The sequence below is a fragment of the Nicotiana sylvestris genome, chromosome 7 (assembly GCF_000393655.2).
Source record: "Nicotiana sylvestris chromosome 7, ASM39365v2, whole genome shotgun sequence".
Taxonomy (NCBI): domain Eukaryota; kingdom Viridiplantae; phylum Streptophyta; class Magnoliopsida; order Solanales; family Solanaceae; genus Nicotiana; species Nicotiana sylvestris.
In genome coordinates, this window is record NC_091063.1 from 50,193,283 (window position 1) to 50,219,339 (window position 26,057).

The 26,057-nt window shown below is 39.1% G+C and overlaps 3 protein-coding genes across 3 annotated transcripts; 1 reads left to right on the plus strand and 2 right to left on the minus strand.

Annotated features, from left to right (window-relative positions):
• Positions 1-2,843: 2,843 nt before the first annotated feature.
• On the minus strand, positions 2,844-3,170 carry LOC138873105 (uncharacterized). The gene has a single exon (XM_070151543.1). The coding sequence runs from the start codon at positions 3,168-3,170 to the stop codon at positions 2,844-2,846; it is 327 nt and encodes a 108-aa protein (XP_070007644.1).
• Positions 3,171-4,783: 1,613 nt separating this feature from the next.
• On the minus strand, positions 4,784-6,374 carry LOC104221898 (uncharacterized). Its single transcript, XM_070151544.1, has 3 exons — positions 5,961-6,374; positions 4,954-5,091; positions 4,784-4,813 (listed from the first exon to the last, which is right to left on the minus strand). Exons 1-3 carry the CDS (start codon positions 6,372-6,374, stop codon positions 4,784-4,786), a joined length of 582 nt encoding a protein of 193 aa, XP_070007645.1.
• Positions 6,375-22,350: 15,976 nt separating this feature from the next.
• LOC104241740 (AT-hook motif nuclear-localized protein 16) lies at positions 22,351-23,357 on the plus strand. The gene has a single exon (XM_009796674.1). The coding sequence runs from the start codon at positions 22,371-22,373 to the stop codon at positions 23,172-23,174; it is 804 nt and encodes a 267-aa protein (XP_009794976.1). The 5' UTR covers positions 22,351-22,370; the 3' UTR covers positions 23,175-23,357.
• Positions 23,358-26,057: the final 2,700 nt, after the last annotated feature.

Sequence of the window (26,057 nt, forward strand, 5' to 3'; positions counted from 1 at the left end):
GCCTTTCAAGCTTCGTGCCTTCCCTTCCTCATTTGGTTTTCTTTTGCAGGCCTTCGACAAGCTTAAGTCTCGGTTGCTTCGTCATGAAGTCAGTCTGCGGAAAGCTCTGGATGAGGAGAGATCCCTTAGGCTCCTTTTCAATGAAAAGGAGGTCGAGTTGGTATACTTGCGGTATGAGGTGGGTCGGAGCTTGAATTATGAGAGCTACTTGAAGGAGCAGGTAATTTCTTTGTTACGAGTGAGTGTACATTTCTCCTTCTAGTTTCCGAGGCTAATTCTTTGTTTATTTCAGTTATAGAAAAATATGGAGGCCCTAGAGCGCCTTTGGGATGAAGTTGGTCGGGCCAGGCGTGAGCATGATGAGCTAAAAGCTCGGGCGGGGACTCAAGCTTTAGAGGGGAAGGGTGCTCTGGCTAAAGTTCCCGCTTTTGAGGCTCAACTTTGCCTAGTTCGATATAACGCTCCGGTTTAGACAAAAATGATTACGAAGCTCGAGTCCGAGCTTTTGAAGGTCAGGGCTGAGATCGTTGATGCCCGGGCTGAAGCTGTAATGAGTCGAACTAAGGCTGACCAGGAGATTGCTATCTATTCAAAGGATGTTGCTGATGCTCAAGCTGAGCTGGGAAGGATCCTCGACCGCGAAGAAAGGATTGAAGAATACGCTCGTTGAAAATCTCGAAGAAAGACCCTAGAGGAGATCCGTGCTAGGGTTTTTGCCCTCTCAAAAGAGTTGGCGCGAGCGAGGGCGAACTGGCGTGATGTTTGGTTACTTTTGCCCGATTTTGAAGAAAGTGTAGATGAGTCCAGCAGGCCGTAGCCCCCGGGGGAGCATAGATTTTGCCATCTGCATGTAGCATTTTCAAAGCATGTTTGTAGATGGAGATTGCATTTTTTCGCATATGTGTATAAAAGAAAACCTTACAGCTTTATTTCTTTTGTATCTCTTTTTGTCTTGAATTTGGCCAGGTGAACTGGTCTTTGAGTTGGTAGGAATCTTTAGAGTCATGATATGGCCCTAGGGCTCATTAGGCTGGCCCGCATGCTCTTACGCACTTGGCCGATGTGACCTTTTATGTGGGCTGGCGACAATGGCCCTTATGCCTTGGGCCGATGCGGTCTTTTAGTGTGGGCTGGCGACAATGGCTCTTACCCCTTGCTCTAAGGCATATTTAGTTAACTATTTTGGGTTCAATCTCTAAATCGGGTTACGACTCGAGCTCATTCGATCCTCAAGTTTCATATTCGTGTGGGTTGGCAATAATGGCTCTTACGCCTTGGGCAGATGCGGCCTTTTATATATGTGGGCTGGCGATAGTGGCTCTTACGCCTTGGGTCAAAATGACCTTTTATGTGGGTTTTATTTTTCCCTCGATAAGGATTCTTTGAAATAGTGTTTGTTTGACTCTTCGACGGCTTAATAAAAATCCTCGATTGTGAGTCGTTATATGGCGATGATCGAGCACCTCAAGAGGTTTGGCTTGGAGGCTGAGTATCTCGAAACCAATGTTTAGGAGCTGACATGGTCGAAGCTCTTTTTCCTATATCTAGGGTAGCCTATTTAACCGGTTCTTTTCGAAGTAGATTCGAAGTAATTGAAGGCTTGTGATTTTGTAACGACGGTCAGGCATCCCCGAGTCGCGTTAGTTTGGCTGGTACAGCCTTGTGATCGGATTTATTTGTGTTCGGCTGGAGCCTTTGAATCCCGATTGAAGTAGTTTCGGCATCTATATCAAGGGTATGCCTTTTTAGGGGTGTTACAAGTTCGATATATAACCGAAACTTTGAGATCGGGTTTATGCCTTTAGTAAGGTCTTACAAGTTTTACATGCCTTTGAGGTCTTACAGTTTTGGATTCTTGGTACAAGTATTGTTCATGTCTTGCTTGAGGTTTTGCAGATATTGTTACTGCCTTATGTAGGTCTTACGAGACCGAGTCTGCCCGCTCGGGGTCTTATGGCCTCGGGTTTTTAATGAATGGCGATTGGCAACAATCCCCGAGTCATCGAGGGTATCTTGGCTCGGAAGCCGTTACTTGTAAACTCTGTATTGCCCCATTGCGGGTTTACGATTTCGGAGATTCCGACCCTGAAGTCGTGCATTTTTTGAGATTTTGACGCCAGTCCTCGAGTATTCGGGGCACTTTGGCCTTGGAGGTGTTTCGTGATTTTCATGTTGCCTCATTGAGGTCTTATGAGCTTGGAGTCCCGACCCGGAGGTAGTTCAGGTGTTGAATTATTGACGCTAGTCCTTGAGTGCTCGGGATATTTTTTGTGGAGAAGTCATTTTTGCGGAGATGTCGAGCTTCTTTTGGAGTATGAGATGCTTTGATACAAGATATTCTTTAATTATTTGGTACAACTATACACGTTTCCGCCATCGAGCCCTGGCTATACGGACACAGTTCGTTCGACCGTTTGACCCGGTACATCATTTTCCTATTAGGACCCTGTTTGTTATTTCTTGGCTTTTTTGAGTGGCTGGTCTTCCCTGGGAATGCCCCTCAGTGTTCGAGGTTGATTGAAAAAGAAACCTTGAATACTTGTTGAGTCTTCCTTAGGTAGCACGTGGATGTTGCCTCGTTAAAAACCTTGTCGATAAAACCCTTTTCGGGACAAAAACTCGGCTAAAGGAAAAGAGTACAACGGATGCTTTAAAACCTTAAGGTCTTCGATCTGGGTTAGCACTTTGACTGCTTCGGTCGGGGGCCTGCATAAGGGTTAGTACGAAATATAAAATGAAAAGGGAGAAAGTTATAACTTAGTGTGAGATGTGCCGACGATGTTTTGAGGTTCGATATGTCTCAGTTACTCGAGACGAGGATGCGGTACAGTCCTTTGCTTTGTTTAATCGGGCTTAATCAAAGATGCAGCTTGATTACCCTTTGGTTCTTTTGCGAGTGGAGGTAAAGGTACCGGTGCCACATCGTGCACCACAAACATCTCCCTCGCCACATACTGTTCCCCATAGACAGTTTTAATCCCATCCTTTGTCGGGAATTTCATCATTTGGTGGAGGGTGGATGGTACTGCTCTCATGCAGTGTATCCACAACCTCCCGAACAAGGAGTTATACCTCATATCTCTTTCAATGACGTGGAATTTGACATGTTGAGTTGTGTCGGCCACGTTGACTGGGAGACTGATTTCTCCTTTCGTTGTTTCACTTGCCATGTTGAATCCGTTGAGGACTCGAGTGGCGGGCACAATTTGGTCAAGCAGTCCGAGCTGCTCTATTACCCTCGACCTGATAATGTTAGCCGAGCTACCTGGATCCACGAGTACATGTTTTATTTGAAAATCATTTACAAGGAAAGAGATTACCAGTGCATCATTGTGGGGTTGAGACAAGGTCTCGATGTCCTCTTCGTTGAATGTGAGGGCATCCTCGGGTATATACCCCCGGGTTCGTTTCTCTCTAGTGATGGATTTGTCTTTCTCATTACGAGATCCTATGGGGCATCGACGCCTCCTGAGATCATATGGATGACATGTTGTGGCTCATTTCTTTCGTTCTTCTTGACCGCCTCTCTTTCTCGAAACTGATTTTTGGCTTGGTCGCTGAGGAATTCCCGGAGATGACCTTTGTTAAGTAGTCAGGCTAGCTCTTCTCGAAGTTGGTAGCAATCCTTGGTCATGTGGTCGTGCGTGTTGTGAAACTCACACACTAAGTTATGATTCCTTTGCGAATGATCTGATTGTACAGGCCTGGGCCATCTGGCATCTCTGATTTTACTAATGGCGAACACAATGTCCGATACATCGACATTGAAGTTGTATTCTGATAAGCGCGGTGCCCCCGTTGGCCCAGCATTCCTATCAAATCCGACTCTGTTGATGAGTCCCCCAAAAAAATTTTCTCGGTCCATCATTCAATTGTCATGAGGTGAGTTGCGCCTAGGGGTGTTCCTTCTGTCTTTGGTGTATGGCTGATATCTTTCTTTATTTAGCTTTGGCTCCTTCTCCAGAAGCCTACTTGGGTATACTGATCCCTAAAGGGCTCCTAGTTGGTCATCCCCGACCCTGATCTTTGACTGGTATCGGTTGCGGACGTCCAACCAGGCCACAACGGGATACTCGACCAAATTCTATTTCAATTGCATTGACGCCACCGAGCTTCGTTCATTCACACCTCTAGTTCCATTTGTTCCATTTGAAATTGAGATACGAACTATCGTAGCATTTCACTCTCCCTCTGCTTGATCTTGAACACATCAGATTTCCTTGTTGCCACTTTAATGGCACTGGCATGTGCCCTTATCAAGGAGTCTGCCAGCATGGCAAATGAGTCTATAGAGTTAGGAGCTAGGTTGTGATACCACATCATGGCTCCCTTCGAGAGTGTTTCCCCATACTTCTTTAACAAGACGGACTCGATCTCGTCGTCATTCATGTCGTTTCCCTTCACTGCGCAAGTGTAAGCAGTAACGTGCTCATTGGGGTCTGAGGTCCCATTGTATTTTGGGAGTTCTGGCATTCTGAACTTCTTCGAGATGGGTTTCAGAGTCGCTTCCTCTGGGAACGGCATTTGTATGAACTTCTTCGAATCCACACCTTTCAGGACCAGGGGTGTGCCCGGAATTTGGTCGACCCTAGAGTTGTAGATTTTGACCTTTTTATCGCTGGCCTCTATCATTTTCTCACCCGATTCGATCCTTCTGGTGAGGTCCTCGAGCATTTTTATGAAGACGGGATCGATCATCGACCCGTTGTTACTCGATCTCTCCGGTACCTGTTTAGATGGAGAGCTGTCCCCGGTGCTACTGTGCTAGGAGTTTCTGGTGACTTTACAGCTGAGTAATAGCCAGTTGTTGTGCCTGCAACATTTCAAAAATAACATGAAGGCTAACCTCTCGTTGTTCCCTAGTTGGGGTTTTCGAGCTTCTTGTTGATCCCCTTGGTGCACGCTCCTGTCAGTATGGGAGCTTATGTCGATGTGTTGGGCGTTGCGTGAGACTGCGTCCACGGGGACTGGCTCTGGTGCATTTCCAGGATTTTGTGGTGGCACACCAACACCTGGAACAGCCACACCGTTTTCCCCGTGGTCCTCAAGATTGTTGTTTTCGCCTCCATTCACTGAATTAGACATTTTGACCTGAAATCGAAGATCTTGGACAAGAGAAAGCGTGAAAGATAACTTGTGTTATGTAGTAAAACCAGCAAAAAAATAATCACTATTATTTTTAGCCCCACGGTGGGCACCAAACTGTTTACCATGAAAATGGTAATAACAATTAAATTTGATTATGGGGCTCTAAAAATACGTGATCTATTTTTATGCTAGTTGTTAAGCAGTTGATGCTATGTACGTGAGACTGAAAAATGAAATGGGAGTTGGAGATAGGGTGATAATCAAACCGATAGGTCAATAATCGGGGCCTCGAGCTTGTCGATTTAGGGCCCTCGAGGTCGATCCTGAGGCTCGTTTGGGAGCTATCGAAGGTGGACGAAGTATGGTTAACAGTTATGATAAAATCAACAAAGGCTCTTTATGGCCAATGATAAGCAATAAATGATGAACAACAATGAAGATAATAAATGAAATCAATAATATCAAGAGAATATGTTAGAGAGCAAAGAGAATGTTCTTGTATATTTCATGTGGAGCAACTGAAGCAACAGAGATTTCTCAAATGATAAGGATCCCCTTTATATGTGAGGGGAATCCTAATATAGTACAAAATGCATTAATTACAAAGATAGAGGGATGGTACTTCTACATGACACCCTGATTCAGGGCTAGGGTAGCCCACTAGGCTCTATCAGTCCTAGCCGTGTACATTGGAAACTCCCCACTTTTATCACAACCACGGTCAACATTAGCTTTAGGTTGAGCGTCGACGAACCTTGACGGAGGAAACTCGACCATAGCCTTACAGCCTCGAGCCTTCGAGATGATCATATGGGTGCCTCGATGATGAGGAATTGGACCCTCCAATTTCACCGTATACAATCATTAATCACATCATTAGGTACACTTTCAAATACTTCATTTTCTATATAACAAACTAAACAGTCATTCAAAAATTCATCACCAATTCCTCTACGCAAGTCATTTTTGATGTACTTCATTGAAGAAAAAGCTATTTCTACCATTGCAATAGCGACAAGCAACATCAGACTTAACTTCACAAGCAAAAAAATAAGTCTCCAAGTCTTGTACAAATCTGTTTCAACTAGTGTTTCCGAAAGATCTCCAAGTCCTTTCAAGTTAGAGAAATCATTGTCTTCATTCACAAAGAGAATATAGTTGTCAAGCTCGTAGCTGAGATCTTCAATCTTTGAACTACTAAACTCATGAGGATAAAGTGTAGCAGGTTTCATAATTCTATCTTTATCATAATTTGCAAAAGAATTATCCGGACTCAAACTAGCCATACCAAGAAGTAGATTACTATTCACCGCATCAAAAAATCGTTAAGCTCCGAAAGTTGCAAATCAATAACAGTATTAAAAACTTCGACACGCAAATGATGAGAATATGTAACATTTGAACTCCTACGCTTTGTCTTTCGAAGATGATAGTTCTTATCTACTTCAGGGATCACGATATCATGCTTGGAACAAAATGAAGAGGTGTAATCCATCAAAAATTCCCAGTTAGATTCTCTCATCACTTGCAATTTCATTTTGGCGAAACTAACAAGCTTCATAGCATTTACAATATCCTGATCTTTTATTTGCAAAGCCATATTCAAATCATTTGTAATTGAAAATAATTTTAACATCAAATGCATAATATGCACAAACTCAAAAGATCTTATGTCATTCGCTAGACTTTTTGCCACAGATCTCTCAAGCTAATTATTACCCTCACTTGCAAGAAACTCACATACATTAATGATTGACGAGAACTTCCATCAATATTAAAGACATTAGCAACAATCCTCTTGAAGCATATCCCGAAGAAACTCACGTACATTAATGATTGATCTACATCAGAATGTTTGTTTGCAATGGCTACAAGAGTCAATTGCAATTGATGGAAAAATCAATATATACAATAGGCCGAAGGATTATCTTTCAGAGTTAAAGTTTTAAGACTATTGATTTCTCCTTGAGTGTTACTAGCTTCATCATAACCTTGTCCCCGTATTTGAGACGAACTCAATGAGTGCGCTAAAAGAAAATCATAGATTGCTTTTTGCAATGACGATAAAGTTGTTTTTTAACATGAACAATACCAAGGAATCGCTCAATAAGTGTTCCCTCTTTGTTGACATACCTGTCACGACCCAAACTGCTGGGCCGCGACGGGTGCCTGAGTCTTACCTGTCAAACACCCCTAAGCATGCATCTAAGATATGAACCTGAATAACATCTACTAAATTATGAAAATAACATATGTAAAGGAAACCTATCAACAAGGCATATGTACGTATACATACAGAATACAATGGGCAAACTGGCATGGCTGCAATAGACAACTATACATCCAAAGCTGAAAGCCGACAAGGACACATACAACCCAACTAGACATACTGTCTACAGACCTCTAATAGAAATATAATTGTATAAAGACGAGACTGAGCCACGTCATACCCATTTATATACAAACATATCGTACCAAAATCAAAAGTAGCTCCGGATCAAGTGGAGCACGCCAACTCTCGCTGACTAAGGATCCTAAGAAGGGGGACCGTCAGCTTCCCTAACTGCACCTGCGGGCATGAAACACAGGCTCCGTGAAATAGGGCGTCAGTATGAAAAATGTACTGAGTATGTAAGGCATGAAAATTAGTACGTAGAAGAAATAGATGAAACATGGAATAAAGAAACACATTTTTAAATCTGAATAACTTTGTAAATTCCGAAATATTTATAATGTCATGCACGTGCATATAAATGTCTTGTCATGCATAGGTATGGGTGTACATATTATCATTAAGCCACTGAGGGCATCCCATCATATCGTCTCGGCCACTGTGGGATACATCATCAACATATACCAGCTGATCAGGTGGTGGTGCGTATATAACGCCGTAACCTTTTCCCATATCCCATATACATATATTTATATATATATACGCGTATATAATGTCATCTGGTCATGGGTTAAGCATGAAAAATATGGGAAATTTTTTTCAATATTCCTTCCGGATAAACTTTTTCAACTGCGTATTATTCTAAGACCCATGAACAGAAGATAATAATAATTCACATGGGAAATCAAGAATATAGATACCCCTAGTATTTCTATGAATATAGTAATTTGCGGAAACTGTGCGTTTGCTCGTTTCTTCAGTATAATTTGGACCATACCAAAAGAAAGAAGGGATGGTCTTAACATACCTGGAGTAGGTAAAAACTCCGTATAATATTCTTGGCTAAGATTGCCCCGTATTCTTTTGTAACCGCAAAATTTTACGTTACTACGATTCTAACAATTTTCGTTGGAAACCTTCATGGATTAAATTTGGAACCCCAAATATCGGATTGAATCTTGCTTCTGCTCGCGAAGTCTTGAACAAATCAAGCTTCCGTTTCTTTGAAAATTTTGGAACGAATTAAGTTTGTGTTCTTTGAAATCTTTGAACTAGAAAAAATGAAGAAGTATGTCTCTTGTTAGGATTTTGACGTTTTTTTGGTTCTACTTTGTTAAAAATGAATGGAACAAGACAATTTTTTCTTATTCAATTCCAATTCCTAGATTGTTACCTAGACTATATGACTGCTTAGTCATTTCTAGCTTTTTGTGGCTTCTTGCCACGTTTTGGGGATTTAATTCATAAATTTTGATCCACTTATTAGTTAACGGGGTAATGTCTCGTTACTTGGTAATTAACTAATTACCCGCATAATTTAAAAATTGCCACAAATTACTTAAAATTCTACTTATTTTTTATATACTTTATACATTATACTAACGTGGTCATATGGTACCTTGCATGGTACTAGTTCATAATTATCGGGTATTATCGCTCGACCCGTATTTTATTCCAAATTGGCCACTTTCAACTAAACTCGTTTTCTTTAATTTGTGTACCCCTTTATCTTTCATAACACTTATTTATCGCTTGTTATAATTAGCGTAAATACATTAACGTCAAGATGATCTCATCCCCGAATCTACGTCAATTAACCGAAACTTTTAACATACGAAAATGTGAGATGTAACATCTTTCCCCCCTTAGAAACATTCATCCTCGAATGTTCAACTCCCCGTCATCTATATAACTTTGGCAGGGTCTCCTTTGTAACAACACTACTACCAACTCTCCCCGTAGAATCTTAATAACCCAATGCCACACAGGACTATAATTATGATTAACGACAATGGCCTCACATGACCAACGACAATAACCAACACAAGAATTTACACACGTACCTTATGGTTATGACATCTCAGTCGGACCCTTCTCTAGAGGAGGAAATAAGTAGGGATATCTAGACTTCATGTCTTTCTCGGCCTCCCAAGTCATTTCTTCCACATTGTTGTTCCTCCAAAGTACTTTCACGGAGGCTATCTCCTTATTCCGTAGCTTGCGGATTTGTCGGTCTAGGATGGAAACTGGAATTTCCTCATATGACAAGTCCTTTGTAATCTGTACATCATCCGTGGGCACCACTCGGGTAGGATCGTTAATGCACTTCCGTAACATAGATACATGAAAAATCGAATTGACAGACTCCAGCTCTGAGGGAAATTCTAACTCATAAGCTACTTCTCCCACTCTCTGAATGATCCTATAAGGCCCAATATACCCTGGGCTAAGTTTGCCTTTCTTTCCAAATCCCATCACACTTCATAGGTGACAACTTTAAGAATACCCAGTCATCAACCCCGAACTCTAAATGTCGTTGCCGCACGTCAAAATATGACTTCTGACGACTCTGAGCTGTCAACAGTCAATCCCGATTCAATTTTACTTTTTCTATGGCTTGCTGAACTAGGTCTGGCCCATGTAATTCGGATTCTTCAACATCGAACCACCCTATAGGCGACCTACACTTCCGTTCATAAAGAGTTTCATATGGAGCCATCTGAATGCTGGAATGGTAGCTATTATTATACGTAAACTCAATAAGCGGCAGATGATCATCCCAGCTACCTTTGAAGTCTATTACACAAGCTCGTAACATATCTTTCAGTGTCTGAATAGTACGCTCAGCATGTCCGTCTGTCTGGGGATGAAATGTTGTACTAAGACTTACTTGAGTCCCCAATACTTTTTGGAAGGACCTCTAGAAGTTAGCTATAAATTGAGCTCCTCTATCCGAGATAATAGATACAAGGACACTATGTAGTCGTACTATTTCTTTAATATAAGCATAATCCTCTAAGGAATATGTATTCCTAAGGGGCAGAAAATGGGCTAACTTTGTAAGCCTATCAACAATCACCCATATTAAATCGAACTTACACTGGGTACGAGGTAAGCCCACGATGAAATCCATATTGATTATTTCCCATTTCCAACTAGAAATCTCCATAGCCTGCAATAATCCACCGGGTTTTTGATGCTTAATCTTAACCTGTTGATAGTTAGGCCACTGAGCAACAAATTTTACTATATCATTTTTCATTCCGTCCCACCAATACACTTCAAATACATCTTGGTCGCTCCTGGATGGACAGAATAACAAGAATAGTGAGTTTCTGCCATAGCCTACTGACGAAGCCCTGCAATATTAGGGAACATAATCGTCCTCGATATATGAGGACCCCATCTTTTGTAATTCCAAACGGTGTCATCTCCTTTTGAAGGGTGGTATCCCTATAATGAACTAACACAGGATCCTCGTACTAGAGTTCCTTTACTTCAGTTACTAAAGAGGATGTTGTCGTATCCTGAATAGTAATTCTAATATCACCTGAGTCCAGTAACCGAAATCCTAGACTAGCTAGCTGATAAACCTCATGGGCTATTCCCCTCTTTTCTGGCTGTAAATATGATAGGCTACCCATAGATCTACGGCGGAGGGCGTCAGCTACTTTGTGTGCCTTCCCCGGATAGTATAAAATATCAACGTCATAGTCTTTAAGTAGCTCCAATAATCTTTTTTGACGTAGATTCAATTCCTTTTGCTTGAAGATGTACTGGAGGCTCTTATGATCCATATAGATATACACATGAATGCCATACAAGTAGTGCCTCCACATCTTTAGTGGATAAATCACTGCGGCTAACTCTAAATTGTGGGTCGGGTAGTTCTTATTGTGCTTTCTTAGTTGTCTAGAAGCATAAGCCACAACCTTACCATGCTGCATTAGCACACAACCCAATCCAACGCCTGAAGCATCACAATATATCACATAACCATTGGTCCCTTCTAGGAGCATTAAAACCGGTCCTAAAGTTAATCTGTGCTTTAAGGCATGAAACTCCGTTCGCAAGCGTTAGTCCATTGAAACTTTGCTCCCTTCTGAGTCAACTTTGTCAAAGGTTCCGAAAGGGAAGAAAATCCTTCCACAAATCTCCTATAATAACCTGCCAAACCGAGAAAGGTATGAACCTCTGTCGGTGTTGTAGGTCTAGGCCAAGTCTTTACTGCCTCAATCTTTTATGTATCCACCCGGATGCCTTCACCCGAAACGATATGCCCAAGGAAAGCTACAGAATTTAACCAGAATTCCAATTTAGAGAATTTTGCATACAACATCCCTTTTTGTAAAGTTCTGAGCACTATACGCAAATGTTCTGCATGTTCAGCCTCTGAATGAGAATACATATCATCGATAAATACAATTATGAACAGATTTAAAAAAGGCATGAACACATGGTTCATAAAATCCATGAATACTACTGGGCCATTGGTCAGACCGAACGACATAACCCAAAACTCAAAGTGCCCATATCTAGTCCTGAATGTTGTCTTCGGAATATCTTCATCCTTTATGGTACCCGGACCTCAAGTCTATCTTTGAAAAACACTTGGCACCTTGCAACTGATCAAATAAATCATCAATTCTCGAGAGCGGTACTTATTCTTGATCATCACCTTATTCAGCTGCCTATAATCAATACACATTCGTAAGGAACTATCTTTCTTTATCAGAAACAACACAGGTGTTGCCCACGGTGACGTACTAGATCTGATAAAACCTTTTTCAAGCAAGTCCCTTAGTTGTTCCTTTAACTCTTTCAGCTCTGCGGGGGACATTCTATAAGGAGGAATAGATATTGGAAAAGTATCTGGTAGTAGGTCAATAGCAAACTCAATTTATTGCTCTGGCGGAAGACCTGGAAGCTCATCGGGAAAAACATCAGGAAACTCATTAATCACAGGGATGGACTGAATGGTTGGTGAGTCTACTTCCACATCCTGAACCCAAACTAAGTGATAAATACAACCCTTTCTAGTCATCTTCCTTGACTTGAGGTAGAAAATAAATTTTCCTCTCGGCGACGCCGTATTACCTTTCCGCTCCAAAATAGGCTCCCCTGGAAATTAAAATTGGACTATCTTTGCTATACAATCAACGTTGGCATGACAAGAAGCCAACCAATCCATACCTATTATAACATCAAATTCTACCATATCTAACTCGATTAGATTTGTTACGACAGATCGACCATGAACTACTATTATATAACCCATATATACTTGCTTAGCTATCATTGAGTCCTCAATAGGTGTAGACACCTCAAAAGGTTTAACCAATTAGGTATTGTTCCAAACTTACTAGCAACCAACGGAGTAACGTATGATAAGGTGGAACCTGGGTCAATCAGTGCATATACATCATATGAGAAGACTGATAATGTACCTGTGACAACATCAGGCGATGACTCCTAATCCTGTCACCCTGCTAACGCATAGATGCGGTTCTGAGGACTGCTTGAACTAGATGCTCCACCTTTTCCTCTACCACGACCCATTGGTGCTTATGGACCTTGCCTAGGGGGGCGTACTGATGATAACGAACCAGCTACAGATCCCACTGGCTAAGCTATGCTTGCATCACCTCTCGTCGGATAATCCCTCATAACGTGGCTCGGATAACCACAAGTATAACAAACACCCAATCCCATATGGCACTGTCCGGTATGTTGCTTACCACATTGAACACATCGTGGAAAGGGAAGCCTCATTTGACTTGACTCACCCCTATACTGAGAACCTGAGGCCCTAAAATTCTGACCAGACCCTTGTAGAACGATCAAATCTCTTACCGCCAAACTAAGGGGGTGCGCTAGCCAATGGCTGGGCTGGATACCTCGAGTATTGTTGCCTCTGACCACCTTGAAACTCACCAGAAGGACCCGAAGACCTTGCTCTCTTATTCTAGGCCCTATCATGCTCACGATCGGCCCTCTGTTTCTGTTTATGCTCCTCTACACCCTGAGCGTATGCCTGTATACGAGAAATATCCATGTCTTGGTGAAGTAAGACCGACATACAATTATTAAGCAAGTGAGGCTCTAATCCTATCACGAACCGGTGAACCCGATCCTCCATCTTAGATACAATAGTGGGTGAATACCTAGCCAACAAATCAAACTAAAGGTTGTACTCCCGAACACTCATGTTACCCTGCCAAAGGGTCAAGAACCTATCAACTCTGGCCCGTCTAGGCTCTGGTGGCAGATAATGATAAAGAAAAGCTTCTATAAACTCCTGCCATACTGTTGGAGTGGTATCATTACCTCTGAACAATTCCCAAGACTCGTACCAATTAACTGCAACATCTCGGAGATTATAGGAAGCTAGCTAAACTCACTCAGTCGTAGTGGCCTTCATTACCCTTAACGTCCTCTAAATTCTATCAATAAATACCTGAGGGTCCTCGTTTGGATCTGCTCCAGTAAATACCGGAGGGTCTAAATTAATGAAGTCACGAACCCTCGCACTGACGGACCTATCTGCATGACCAATACCTACTTCCTGACGCCGAGCATGTGCGGCTACTAATCGGGTTAATAGCTTAATAGCATCTCTTATCTCCTGACCCAGTGCATCTGGCTGAGGAGCTGGACGTACAGGGGCGGGCGCTGGAGCTGGTGCCCCTTGAAACTATTCTGGAAAGGGCGGGGTATGTGAAGTCTGAGATAAAATCTCACTATGAGACTCTCCCTGAGCTTGGTAAATCGTGGCGCTTGACTAGTAGTCTCACCAGCCACAGACTTTCCTTTCTGGGCGGCTGTAGTCTTTGGAGGCATCGCTGAAAATATAACATATCGTTAGGAACATGAATTTCTTATACTGCACGATCTAAGATAAGAAAAGAGGATAACATCTTATATGTCCTGTTGCCTCATATTTATAAGTGTAGTGCATAACACACCCATAAACAAGACTCTACTAGACACAGTCTGTAGACAACCGTAGGACATAACTGCTCTGATACCACTTTTGTCACAACCCAAACCGATGGGCCGCGATGGGTGTCTGATTCCTACCTTTCAAACACCCCTAAGCATGCGTCTAAAATATGAACCTGAATAACATCTGCCGAATTACGAAAATAACATACATGAAGGAAACCTGTCAACAAGGCATATGTACGTATACATGCAGAATACAGTGGGCAAGACGACAAGGCTGCTATAGACAAGTATACATCCAAAATAAAAGCCGACAAGGCCACATACAACTCAACTAGACATACTGTCTACAGACCTCTAATATAAATATAACTGTACAAAGACAGGACTGAGCCACATCATACCCATTTAAATACAAACATATTGTACCAAAATCAAAAGCAGCTCCGGATCAAGTGGAGCACGCCAGTTCTCGCTGACCAAGGATCCTAAAAAGGGGGACTGTCAGCTTGCCTACCTGCACCTGCGGGCATGAAATGCTGGCCTCGTGAAATAGGGCGTCAGTACGAAAAATGTACTAAGTATGTAAGGCATGAAAATTAGTACGTAGAAGATACAGATGAAACATAGAATAAAGAAACACATTTCTAAATCTGAATAACTTTGTAAATTCTGAAATATTTATAATGTCATGCACGTGCGCATAAATATAGTGTCATGCATAAGTATGGGTGTACATATTATCATCAAGCCACTGAGGGCATCCTATTATATCGTCTCGGTTACTATGGGCAACATCATCAACATATACCAGCTGATCAGGTGGTGATGCGTATATAACGCCGTAACCTTTTCCCGTATCCCATATACATATATTTACATATATATGCGTATATAACGCCATCTGGTCATGGGTCAATGCACATGTATAAATGGGTGAAATGCATGAAAAATACGAGAAAAAAATCTTAATATTCCTTCCGGATAAACTTTTTCAACTACGTATTATTCTGAGACTCATGAACAGAAGATAATAATAATAATTCACATGGGGAATCAAGAATATAGACACCCCTAGTATTTCTATGAATAGAGTAATTTGTGGAAACTGTGCGTTTGTTCGTTTCTTCAGTATAATTTGGATCATGCCAATTGAAAGAAGGGATGGCCTTATCATACCTGGAGTAGGAGAAAACTCTGTATAATATTCTTGGCGAAGATTGCACCGTACTCTTTTGTAATCGCAAAATTTTACGTTGCTACAATTCTAACAATATTTGTTGGAAACCTTCATGGATTGAATTTGGAACCTCAAAAATCGGATTGAATCTTGCTTCTGCTCGCGAAGTCTTGAACGAATCAAGTTTCCGTTTCTTTGAAATTTGTGGAACGAATTAATTTCGTGTTCCTTGAAATCTTTGAACTAGAAAAAATGGAGAAGTATGTCTCTTGTTAGGATTTTGACGTTTTTTTGGTTCTGCTTTGTAAAAATGAATGGAACAAAATAATTTTTTCTTATTCAATCCCAATTCCTAGATTGCCACCTAGACTATATGACTACTTAGTCATTTCTAGTTTTTTGTGGCTTCTTGCCAGGTTTTGGGGATGTAATTCATAAATATTTTATCCACTAAGTAAACTAGGTAATGTCCCGTTATCCGGTAATTAACCAATTACCCGCATAATTTAAAAATTGCCACAAATTACTTAAAATTCTACGTATTTTTTATATACTTTATACATTATACTAACGTGGTCATATGGTACCTTGCATGGTACTAGTTCATAATTATCGGGTATTATCGCTCGACTCATATTTTATCCTAAATTGGTCACTTTCAACGAAACTTGTTTTCTTTAATTCGTGTACCCCTTTATCCTTCATAACACTTATTTATCGCCTGTTATAAATAGCAAAAATACGTTAACATCAAGATGATCTCATCCCCAAGCTTACGTCAATTAACTGAAGATGAAACTTTTAACGTACGAAAACACGAGATGTAACAATACCGCAGAACAAGAGCCATTTGTTTCTTATGAGAGACGTCATTAGATTCACCAACCAAAATTCCAATTTAATCTCCATTCAAATCTTCAACTATTGCTTTCATTATTTCTTTTGCACAAGCATTTACGATCTCTTTTTGGATATTTGGAACAATCATCATATTTCTATCTACATACCATTGTAAGAGTTCTATAAAGTTTTATCTCTTAGTAGAAGTTTCACCTTCATCATGGCCCGGAAAGACATTCCTTGTTTTAAAAGAAATCTTTCCACACCAATCAAAGCATTCAACCGAACTCGATAATCACTTTTAACTTTTTTAGACTGCTTGTCAAAAGAGGTTAGAATTGATTGTTCTTGATTAATTAATTCTCTCATCATCTTAAAATACTGATTGTGAAGACTATTGACCTCTCCAATACATGCGTTAAGCCTTTTTTTAGCTCTATTCCAAGCTCTAAAACCATTATTTATGAAAGAATTCCCAACTTTTCCATATCCTCCATGCTCATTTTTAAATAAGTAACAGCATAAGCAAAATACTGCATCAACTTTAACACTATATTCTAACCATTCAGAGTGTGAAGTGTTAAACCATTCAATATTAAATTGATGCATAAATTCACCAAAATCTTTTTTTGGAATACTACAATTACGAGGTTGACAAGGTCCCTGTTGAATATAATATCTACTCTGAGATTTGCTTTCTTTCTGCAGGATCAGGTTTAAGATTCAAATTCAACGTTTTCTCTTTGTTTGATCCTACCAAAGGATTGACATTGTCATGAATAATTGGACTTGCAGAAGAACTCTGCGTAGGAGGACTAGAACCAGAACCAGAATTTTAAGGAGTTGGAATAGCCTTGAAAATTTTCGTAATCATATCCACCCTCAGTAAAAAGATCCTAAAAATCACAAAAAAAATAAATTACACTTCAAGTTGTAAATGAAATTTAATCTAACCAAATCGATAATTCAACAACTTAAGTACTTAACGAAGTTGGAGTTAATATGATACAATATCTAATTTCTACATCACAACAATAATGGAGTTATTTCCTAGGCCTAACTGCCATAGCACATGTACTCATGAACCTTTCTGTTTCAAATTCTTAGAGAGCCCTCAAAAGAAAAAAAAAAGAAAAAAAAAAAGAAAAGATTAGTTTAGGCAAGGATTGACTAGTAATTAATATGCTATAAAAAGTTAAATTTATCCTTAAAACTCAAATGTTGAAGTACAAAAAAAATCATAGAAGGTACTAAAATTCACTATGTATAAGCTAAACACGAGTTTAACAGTTAAAACAAATGAATCCAGAAGAAAGTCTTTCATTAGTGAAGTAATAGAGTACCCATTTCTTATATGAAACTGAAATGCAAGAACCAAAGAACTGGGGTGGATCCTATAACTTATAATTAATAAATATTATATTATTATTGAGAAAGAGTCATAGAGTCAGTTTGTGTCTAAGAAGAAGAGTTTTTGCTTTGATTCTTTTGAAACCATAACTTTAAAATTTTGGAAACCGATAAACCTTCTGAAAAAGTGAAACGTTTTGATCTCTTAAATCTTTGTGAAGACCAAGAAGAATAAGAAAGAAGTCTCAATTTTTTTATAATTATTAAAATTCCCATAAGTCTATGGAAGCCTCAACTTTTTTATAATTATTAAAAAGCCCCATAAGTCAATGAAGTACACAATAAAGAATAAAATTAATTAGGTGGATCCTCATCTTTTAAGTATAGACCTCTTTAAATGGGGAGAGACAAAAAAAGTCTATAAGTAACAAAAGAAGTCAAACGGTAACTCAAATAAAATTGTGGACACGAAGATTCGAACTCCGATCTTTCATGCAATAAACGAAACTTTGCCCAATAATTTTACCACTGAACCCATAGCCTCCTTTAGTCTATGGATTCAAACACTAATGTATGATCATATTTCAGTAATTTTGTACAGCATATTCCCGAATTCTGTCAAAAATTATGGGTTCCATTAAACCCGTATCAATACTGCTAGATCCACCGCTAGCGAAACCCACAACAAAAGAGAAAGATGTCATTCATATCGTTGCAGCTGATGTGGTATCCTTAATGTGGTAAGACAAACCGCCAACAAACTTGTGGATCTTTGCTCTTTGTCTTAACCATGTGAGGGGATGCTTACCTAAATTTATGAATTTCATGTAGTAATCTTGCATACTTTTATTCTCTTGCTTGAGTTGCTCGAACTTTGTAGCCTTTACTTCCCTATCCTTTTCTGGTATATAATTAAACATGAAGGCCTCTTCAATTTCTTCCCAGGTAGGCGTACAATCATCTTCATCTCTTTCTGTTTCCCACATCTCAAACCAAGCACCAGCCACATCTCTAAGCTGGCAGGCAGCCATCTCCACAGCTTCATCATCAGATGTCTTCATCGCTCAGCGGGCTTTCTTGACACCCTCCAGCCACAATATTGGATCTTCATCAACTATAGCACCGTTCTTGTTGGTCATGAAGGCTTTAAATGTCTCTATAGCACCGTTGATAACATTAAACATCTGACACACCTCTGGAGATATAGTTGTCTGAGCTGGAACTGTTGTTGGGAGTGGCACTAGATCCTGAGATACTTGCTCATCATGCTCTACCCCTTCTTCATGTTCAATCCAGGGTAGTTGAACCCCTTTTGTGGATTTATCTTTCTTTTTCTGAGTTGAAGTCTTCTTAGTTCTACCTTGAGCCACAATAGTAGCAATAGTTTCTTGAGCAGCATCCTGAGTATTGGTGTCAGAGTTGCGAGTACGAGCCATTATTACGAGTTTTGGAGAAATGAATACATTAGATAATTTTTTATAGGTAGGCTCTACTACAGAATCTATAATATAAAAAAATGAGACTTTTCCTAAATGCTTGTAGCTCCCTATTTATAAGTATGACGCGCTTCATACCCATAACAAGACTCTACAGACACAGCTTTGTAGAACCCTAGGACTCCATAAACCTAAGGCTCTAATACCAAGTTTGTCACGGCCCATTTTTTGAACAAGTTGTAATCGACACCCGATCACTAAACTTGACCGAGAAACCATTTATGCTTATCAATTTTGTTATAACTTCAAACTTTATATGTAACAAGGAAATATTTTAATCAAATACTTTTAACTAATTTGAATATCTAAAATAAACCAACTCAAAAACTTTATTCATAATAACTACTAAAATATTGCATAGTCATTATAAAAAATATTTGAATCTTAACCCACCGACTATGTCCATAAAGCCTCAACTAATAAATTGACGCACTGCTCAGGACATGAGACTTCCTTGCTAGTTCTCCAAGTAAACAAAGAAATGGCTAAATAATAATGACTCAAAGGGATATTCTACAAACAAAAGCGGAGCTCACCAATAACACTGGAAGTGTAGGAAGTCTTAACTTGTAGTCTGCTCGCCTGCAAAATCGGTTCCTACGTTGTACCACAAACAACGCAATTTCCCAAAGGAGAACGTCAGAACAATTCACTGTACTCAGTGAGTCTCAACGACCCCCTACTAAGTTAGAGAATGAGACTTAATAAAATATATACTACAAGCAAAGATTCTAAATGCATAGAAAAATTAATGCTTTTATGAACAATTCTAAAACAATTGCATAACAGCAGTTTAAGAATATTCTAAAAGAAATTCTTTTCTTTTTTTTCTTATCTATAAAAAAATGCTTTACTTTATGCTTCGAGAGTTCCAACCTGATCGAATAGGCCCAATTCACGAGGTGTCACTCACTTCATGATTCTCAGCGCTCATGTATCATAACATAGTCTGGCTAAACAAATTCTCTGTAACGAGACCCTTGGCTCGTGTGCTCCTTACTTTGGCACAAGTAGTTTCAGGAAGTCAACGCCTTGGTTAGGACCCTCGTCCTGGACGATGAACCCTTCTCAGAATAGAGGATACTCTCAAAAATACTTTAATAATAAACTTTTCTGTGTGACGTCGCTAGGGTCTAAATCAACTTCCCAACTTTCTTGACCATTCAAGTCTAAATCTTTTCTGGAACAACCTATACATACTCATAATGGTATCTTTAAATGTAAAGCAATGCATAAGCATGAAATAAACATTCAAAAGTATTTCTAAAGGTTCGTTCTTTCTCATGAATTTTCAATATGAAAACGGCATATAAGAATAATACAAAATTCTGAAAATTTATGCACATATATCAGAATAGATCATCTAAACTTGAGCTAGAACAATTTTAAGTTAATAGGTACTCACTGGCTCCAATTAAGTACATATTAACTCTTTCAACTAATTCATCAAACATCTTGTATGCGTGCTTTTGTGAGTTAAATCACTTTAGTAAAGGGTTATATCAATTCACCTCAAAATTTCTCGAGCCAATACGTAGGCTCTATTCCAATTTATACCCGTCAAACAATTGATTCTACAACAACCAGTGCGTTTTAATTCATTTTAAAGTTTCACACCTAAATATTGAACTTACTATTGATACACAGAAAAAAAGAGAATTAACTATCCAATTCTTATCTACTACAACTGTAGGATAATTAACAATAGAAAATTTTATATGCTTGAGTTCAAGAACTAATAATTTGTAAAGAGACCTAGAACTTCCCATTGCATGAGTATTTCACTAGGAGCCTCTGTTGCTTGCTCCTTAAAAGTCTGTTTCGTTGTTGTTTTGCTTCGTATAAGGCTTTAAGCTTTTTTCCTTACAGCAGCCCACTCTATTGGCTTTAGTCTAATCCTTAAGTGTCTTTTTTTTATTTAACTTGTATTTAATGATACACACTTCTAATAACTAATAATTCTAATTTTATTAATATTCTCCTATTTGTATATCCAATTATTTATAAATAGAGAAGAAAGTCAATCATAAGAGTTTAAATTCGTAATAGAAGTATAATCTTGTTTATGCACTCAAGATAAGATTAAAAGAATAAAAATTAAATTCTATATTGAGCGTGTCTTGAAACTTTTATAGATTTGAGGAATACTACATATTCATCCAAGGCTATTATGACTACATTTTAAAATATGAAAATTCATTCATGAGAGCCACAATAATGTACTTAAGTTGTGTTTATAATATGGCATGTTTACGATAATTTATTCTTTTGCTCATTTTTGCAAATATCGACACAATGACAACGTTTAACTAAAATCCTGCATAAGCTCATGTCGGCCGGGTTCCAACCCTCAACCTCCGAAGAGAGATGAGACACTCACATGCAAACTAATGGATCCCTTTGTTACTAGTGGTGTCATTGTCGTTTTGCTTATTATCTATATAGGTACATAATTAGTAAAAGATTTGGATGAAGTGGCATAACGTAACACCTCTTGGGCAAGGTAAATCTGCCCCTGCAGGCCACCACTAGACTCAGAAAAGTATTCATTTTAATTTGGCTACTGAAATGAACATTCTGGAAGTAGCAAAAGGGTGATATGTATACAAATTCTAGCCTTATGTACAACACTTAGCAACTACGGATAATTGAATTACATCCACTCAATCAGCAGAGGATTAAGTTACAACTAGTAACTTCGAACATGTAAGTTAGAAATGAGAAATGGACTGAAGCATTTGATCTTTTTCAGCTCATTGCAAGAGTAAGAACTAAGCCTAGTAAATTTATCTTGATGAGCCTATTGAATGCTTTGTGGGCATCAATACAAAAAAGGAATTGGAATTGTAACTATGTTAAGAAGAAATTTTTAGCTCAATGTCATTGTTGTAAGTTTATGAATCTAGCAAAAATGGGGCATAACCAATACAATCTTCAACCTTTTGCTGTGTAAATCTAGCATATCTGGTTTGTAATTTAATGAATTCTGTGACAGTTAATTACTGCAATGTAGTGTGGGCCAAGTAGAGAATAATTAAGATGAGATGTTGGTATATGTTTGTGAAGGCAATCAACATGAAAGGGGGGATCTGTTGAGAGTTAGGAATTGGATGAATAAACTAAAATGCCAATTTATTTATACTATTAATTAGCTTTACTTAACCATCTCCTAATCTCTAGTCATTCTTTTTGGTTCTGCAATAAATTTATCTTCCAAAACCTCTTACTTAAACACAGATTATTAATCCAAATCTTTGTATTCTCTTCAGTTTCTGTAAACAAAAGTGGAGTAAAAGAAATGGCTGGCAGTGCAAACCTCACTTTCTCCACTGGTGCAACCAAAGAGACCATAAACCAGAATCAAGAAGTAGACAAAATTGGTACACACAAGCCTGGAATTGATGGAAATGGCTTAATGGTTACTGCAAATTTGCCAAAGGTAACAGTGCCTGTACGCGAGAGAGATTCCATAAGACGACCACGTGGCAGGCCAGCCGGCTCCAAGAACAAGCCCAAACCACCAATCATTATTACAAGGGACAGTGCTAATGCATTACGAGCACACGCAATGGAGGTGAATTCAGGCTGTGATGTGAACGAAAGCTTAGTGAATTTTGCTCGAAGGAAGCAACGTGGCATATGCGTGCTGAGTGCAACAGGGTGTGTTACAAACGTGACATTGCGCCAACCAGCCACGTCAGGGTCCATTGTCACACTCCACGGGCGGTTTGAAATCCTGTCGATGCTCGGGTCAGTCCTTCCACCACCAGCACCACCAGGGGTAACAGGGCTAACAATTTACTTAGCAGGGGCTCAGGGACAGGTTATAGGTGGGGGTGTGGTGGGTGCACTCGTTGCCTCAGGGCCAGTGGTGATTATGGCTGCAACTTTTATGAATGCAACATTTGATCGCTTGCCATTAGATGATGATGAAATGGTCGCTGCTGCTTCAGCTCAAAACCAACATTACCAAAAGAATCATCAGCGTCATCAGGTTGATGTTCCTGATATTTATAGCTTGCCACAGAGTGTAATTACTAATGGTGCTTTGCACCCTGAGGTCTATTCATGGGCACCTGGACGGACTTTATCGAAGTCCTAGATTAGTTATAGGGTCAGAGGCTGGAAAAAATAAAATATAGGCATTCAATATCTTGCTTATTTTATTCAGTTTTATTCTATTCTATTGTAAGCCCTGTAGTTTGAGAGAAGATCACATATCAATTGTACTTCAACGGTGACTCAATATTAGAGATATTATTTTTTTACTTGTTTCATATCTTTACCTGCTTTTGCTGAACTTTTTGCAGTTTCCTTTGTGAGGAGAGTGGTGACAAACATAATTGTGGCTCTTTTTTTCACACAAAAAGAAAAAGACCAGAAATTGAATATGTTGCAAATTTAATTTAATTTTTTTTTTATTTGCACCGAGCAGATTTAAATATACCTTTGGACATTCATTTAATACCGCATACTGAGATAGAAAAGACAAGCCAAAATTATCTTATGACGCACTAAACCAGTTTTTTTTAGTTATATGAGCCTTTTCATAAGAGATCAGTAAGATATAACATAGGATAAACTGTAAAAAAATATACTACATGATATCTTTGTGTGATCATTTTCTTCTATTCAAATTATAACTGGTCATAATAGATAATTCCTCTTATTAATGCTGACCATACTATAACCATTTTTTCGCCAGAGCCTTTAGTATCAAGTTCCTCTTTTCAGTTCGAGTTGCTCCTGTTGGAATATACTATTTAACCATGCGATTTGGATATAGTATTATGCTTTATTCTTTATGGAACAACTATTTATTTAATTTACTTAATTCAATAAAGTATATTACTTTAAATAGATCATTTGTTACATGTGTGTCCTTTAGTTATGTAGTAGACGATTTAGTGTGTGGAGTCTTAGCTCATGCACATAAGATTAAATTGTTGTTTCTCATAATTAATAAACTATGTTCACAATCGAAGATATTGTTGGGCAAAATATCTTGATGATTATAGCACAAGATTAAAGTATAATTTATCTTGATTATGGGAGTGGTTTTACTCCAACTTCTTGTGCTAGTATACTTAGTGTAGATTGAACGGACCAAGTAGAGAAAAGGTGTTTTTGTACTGAATATATATAAAATATTTCCTTTGATTCATTAAATAAGCTTATACTCTTTGATATAGTTATTATAATCAATGTGATTTGTTTATTGTCTTGATTTATCAAAAGGTACAACTCTATTCAGAGTTAGTGTATGCCTAATAGATTGGACACTAACAAATAGCGTTTGTGAAATGATAATTAGTTGATAGAATTCGTGACTCGCCCTTGAGTTTGATAATACCCTATTATGTAAGTGTCACGACCCAAAACTAACCATGTCGTGATGGCGCCTATCGTGAAACTAGGCCAGCCGACACAATTCCCGAATTCAACCAGTATTCAATAAGTCATTTTTTTAAGCCATTACTTAATCAATAATCTCATAATGTAAGTCTAAATGAATCGTGCAGAATAAATACAGAAGCCCGACATCGTGGTGTCACAAGTCACGAGCATCTACTAAGGTTTGAAAACAACGAAGAGTCTGAAAATAAACTATAACAAGCCAAAGAAGATAAGAGGGAGAGAGCAAGGTTGCGAACGTCGGGCAGCTACCTTGCTAATTCCGATAACTCTGTCATTGAGCAATCAACACCCACTATGGGGTTCAAAAATACCTGAATTTGCACAAATGATGCAGGAAGTAATGTGAGTACGCCAACTCAGTAAGTAATAAAAGTAAATGAAAGCTGAGCAGTAAGAAAACACGTAAGCCACGCCATAACGCTACAGCAAATACAGTACATTTCCAAAATAGTACAGAAATTATTTATTTCGTAAATCAAACTTAGTTTCAGTAAAAACCCTTTCCTTTTTAAAACATCTTCCAATAGTTTCAAACGAGTGACAAAATAGTGAGTAAAAATGATAGAAACGTAAACAGTCCCTCGGGCAAAACATGTATCATGAACCGCCCCTCGGACATAATATCATCAGAACCAGCCCCTCGGGTTACCTCACAATTACTCGTACCCTGCCCCCCGGGCATAACATGAATCAAGAACAGCCTCTCGGGCAAAACATGGATCGAGAATAGCCCCTCGAGCAACAACATGGAACAACAACAGCCCCTCGGGCTACATCACATCACTCACACTGGGTACCAGCGCTCACAGGGGGTGTATAGACTCTTGGAGGGGCTCCTACAGCCCAATCACTATAACAAGCCATCTCGTGGCATAATCAAACAGGCCCTAGGCCTCATAACAAGCCACCTTATGGCATAACAGATCAGGCCATCGGCCTCAAAATCATGAATCAGTAACAACATGATGTGGCGCGCAGCCCGATCCCATAATATCCTCACAACAGTGGCCATCGACCTCACCCAGTCAGAAATCTCTCAAGCCACTCGGGCAACAGTAAAACCTGATGCTCAGCCCAAAATATCATTTAAAATATCAAAACGGAGTAAATATGGTTGAGTTATGAAAACAGTAGCATACAACATGGCTGAGTACAAATATGAAGTCAAAACAGTGAGGAATAGTAGTAAAAATCCCCTAAGGGTCCAAAACAATTGCACGAGGGCCAAATATGGAATTCAGTCTAAAACATGATAATGCTTTCTAAAACACAATGATATCAAACAGTTTTCAATCAAATATGCGATTTAACAGCCATACAGGACGAACTAAGTCATAATCCCCAAAGGTGCACGATCCCACGCTCGTCATCTAGCATGTGTGTCACCTCAAAGTAGCACAACGATGTGAAATCTAGGGTTTCATACCCTTAGGACAATATTTACAATCATTACTTACCTCAATCTGGTCCAAACTCTAGCCCGTGATGCCTTTGCCTCTCGACTCAGCCTCCGGATGCTCCAAATCTAACCAAAAACAATACCATACCATCAAAATATACTAAGGGA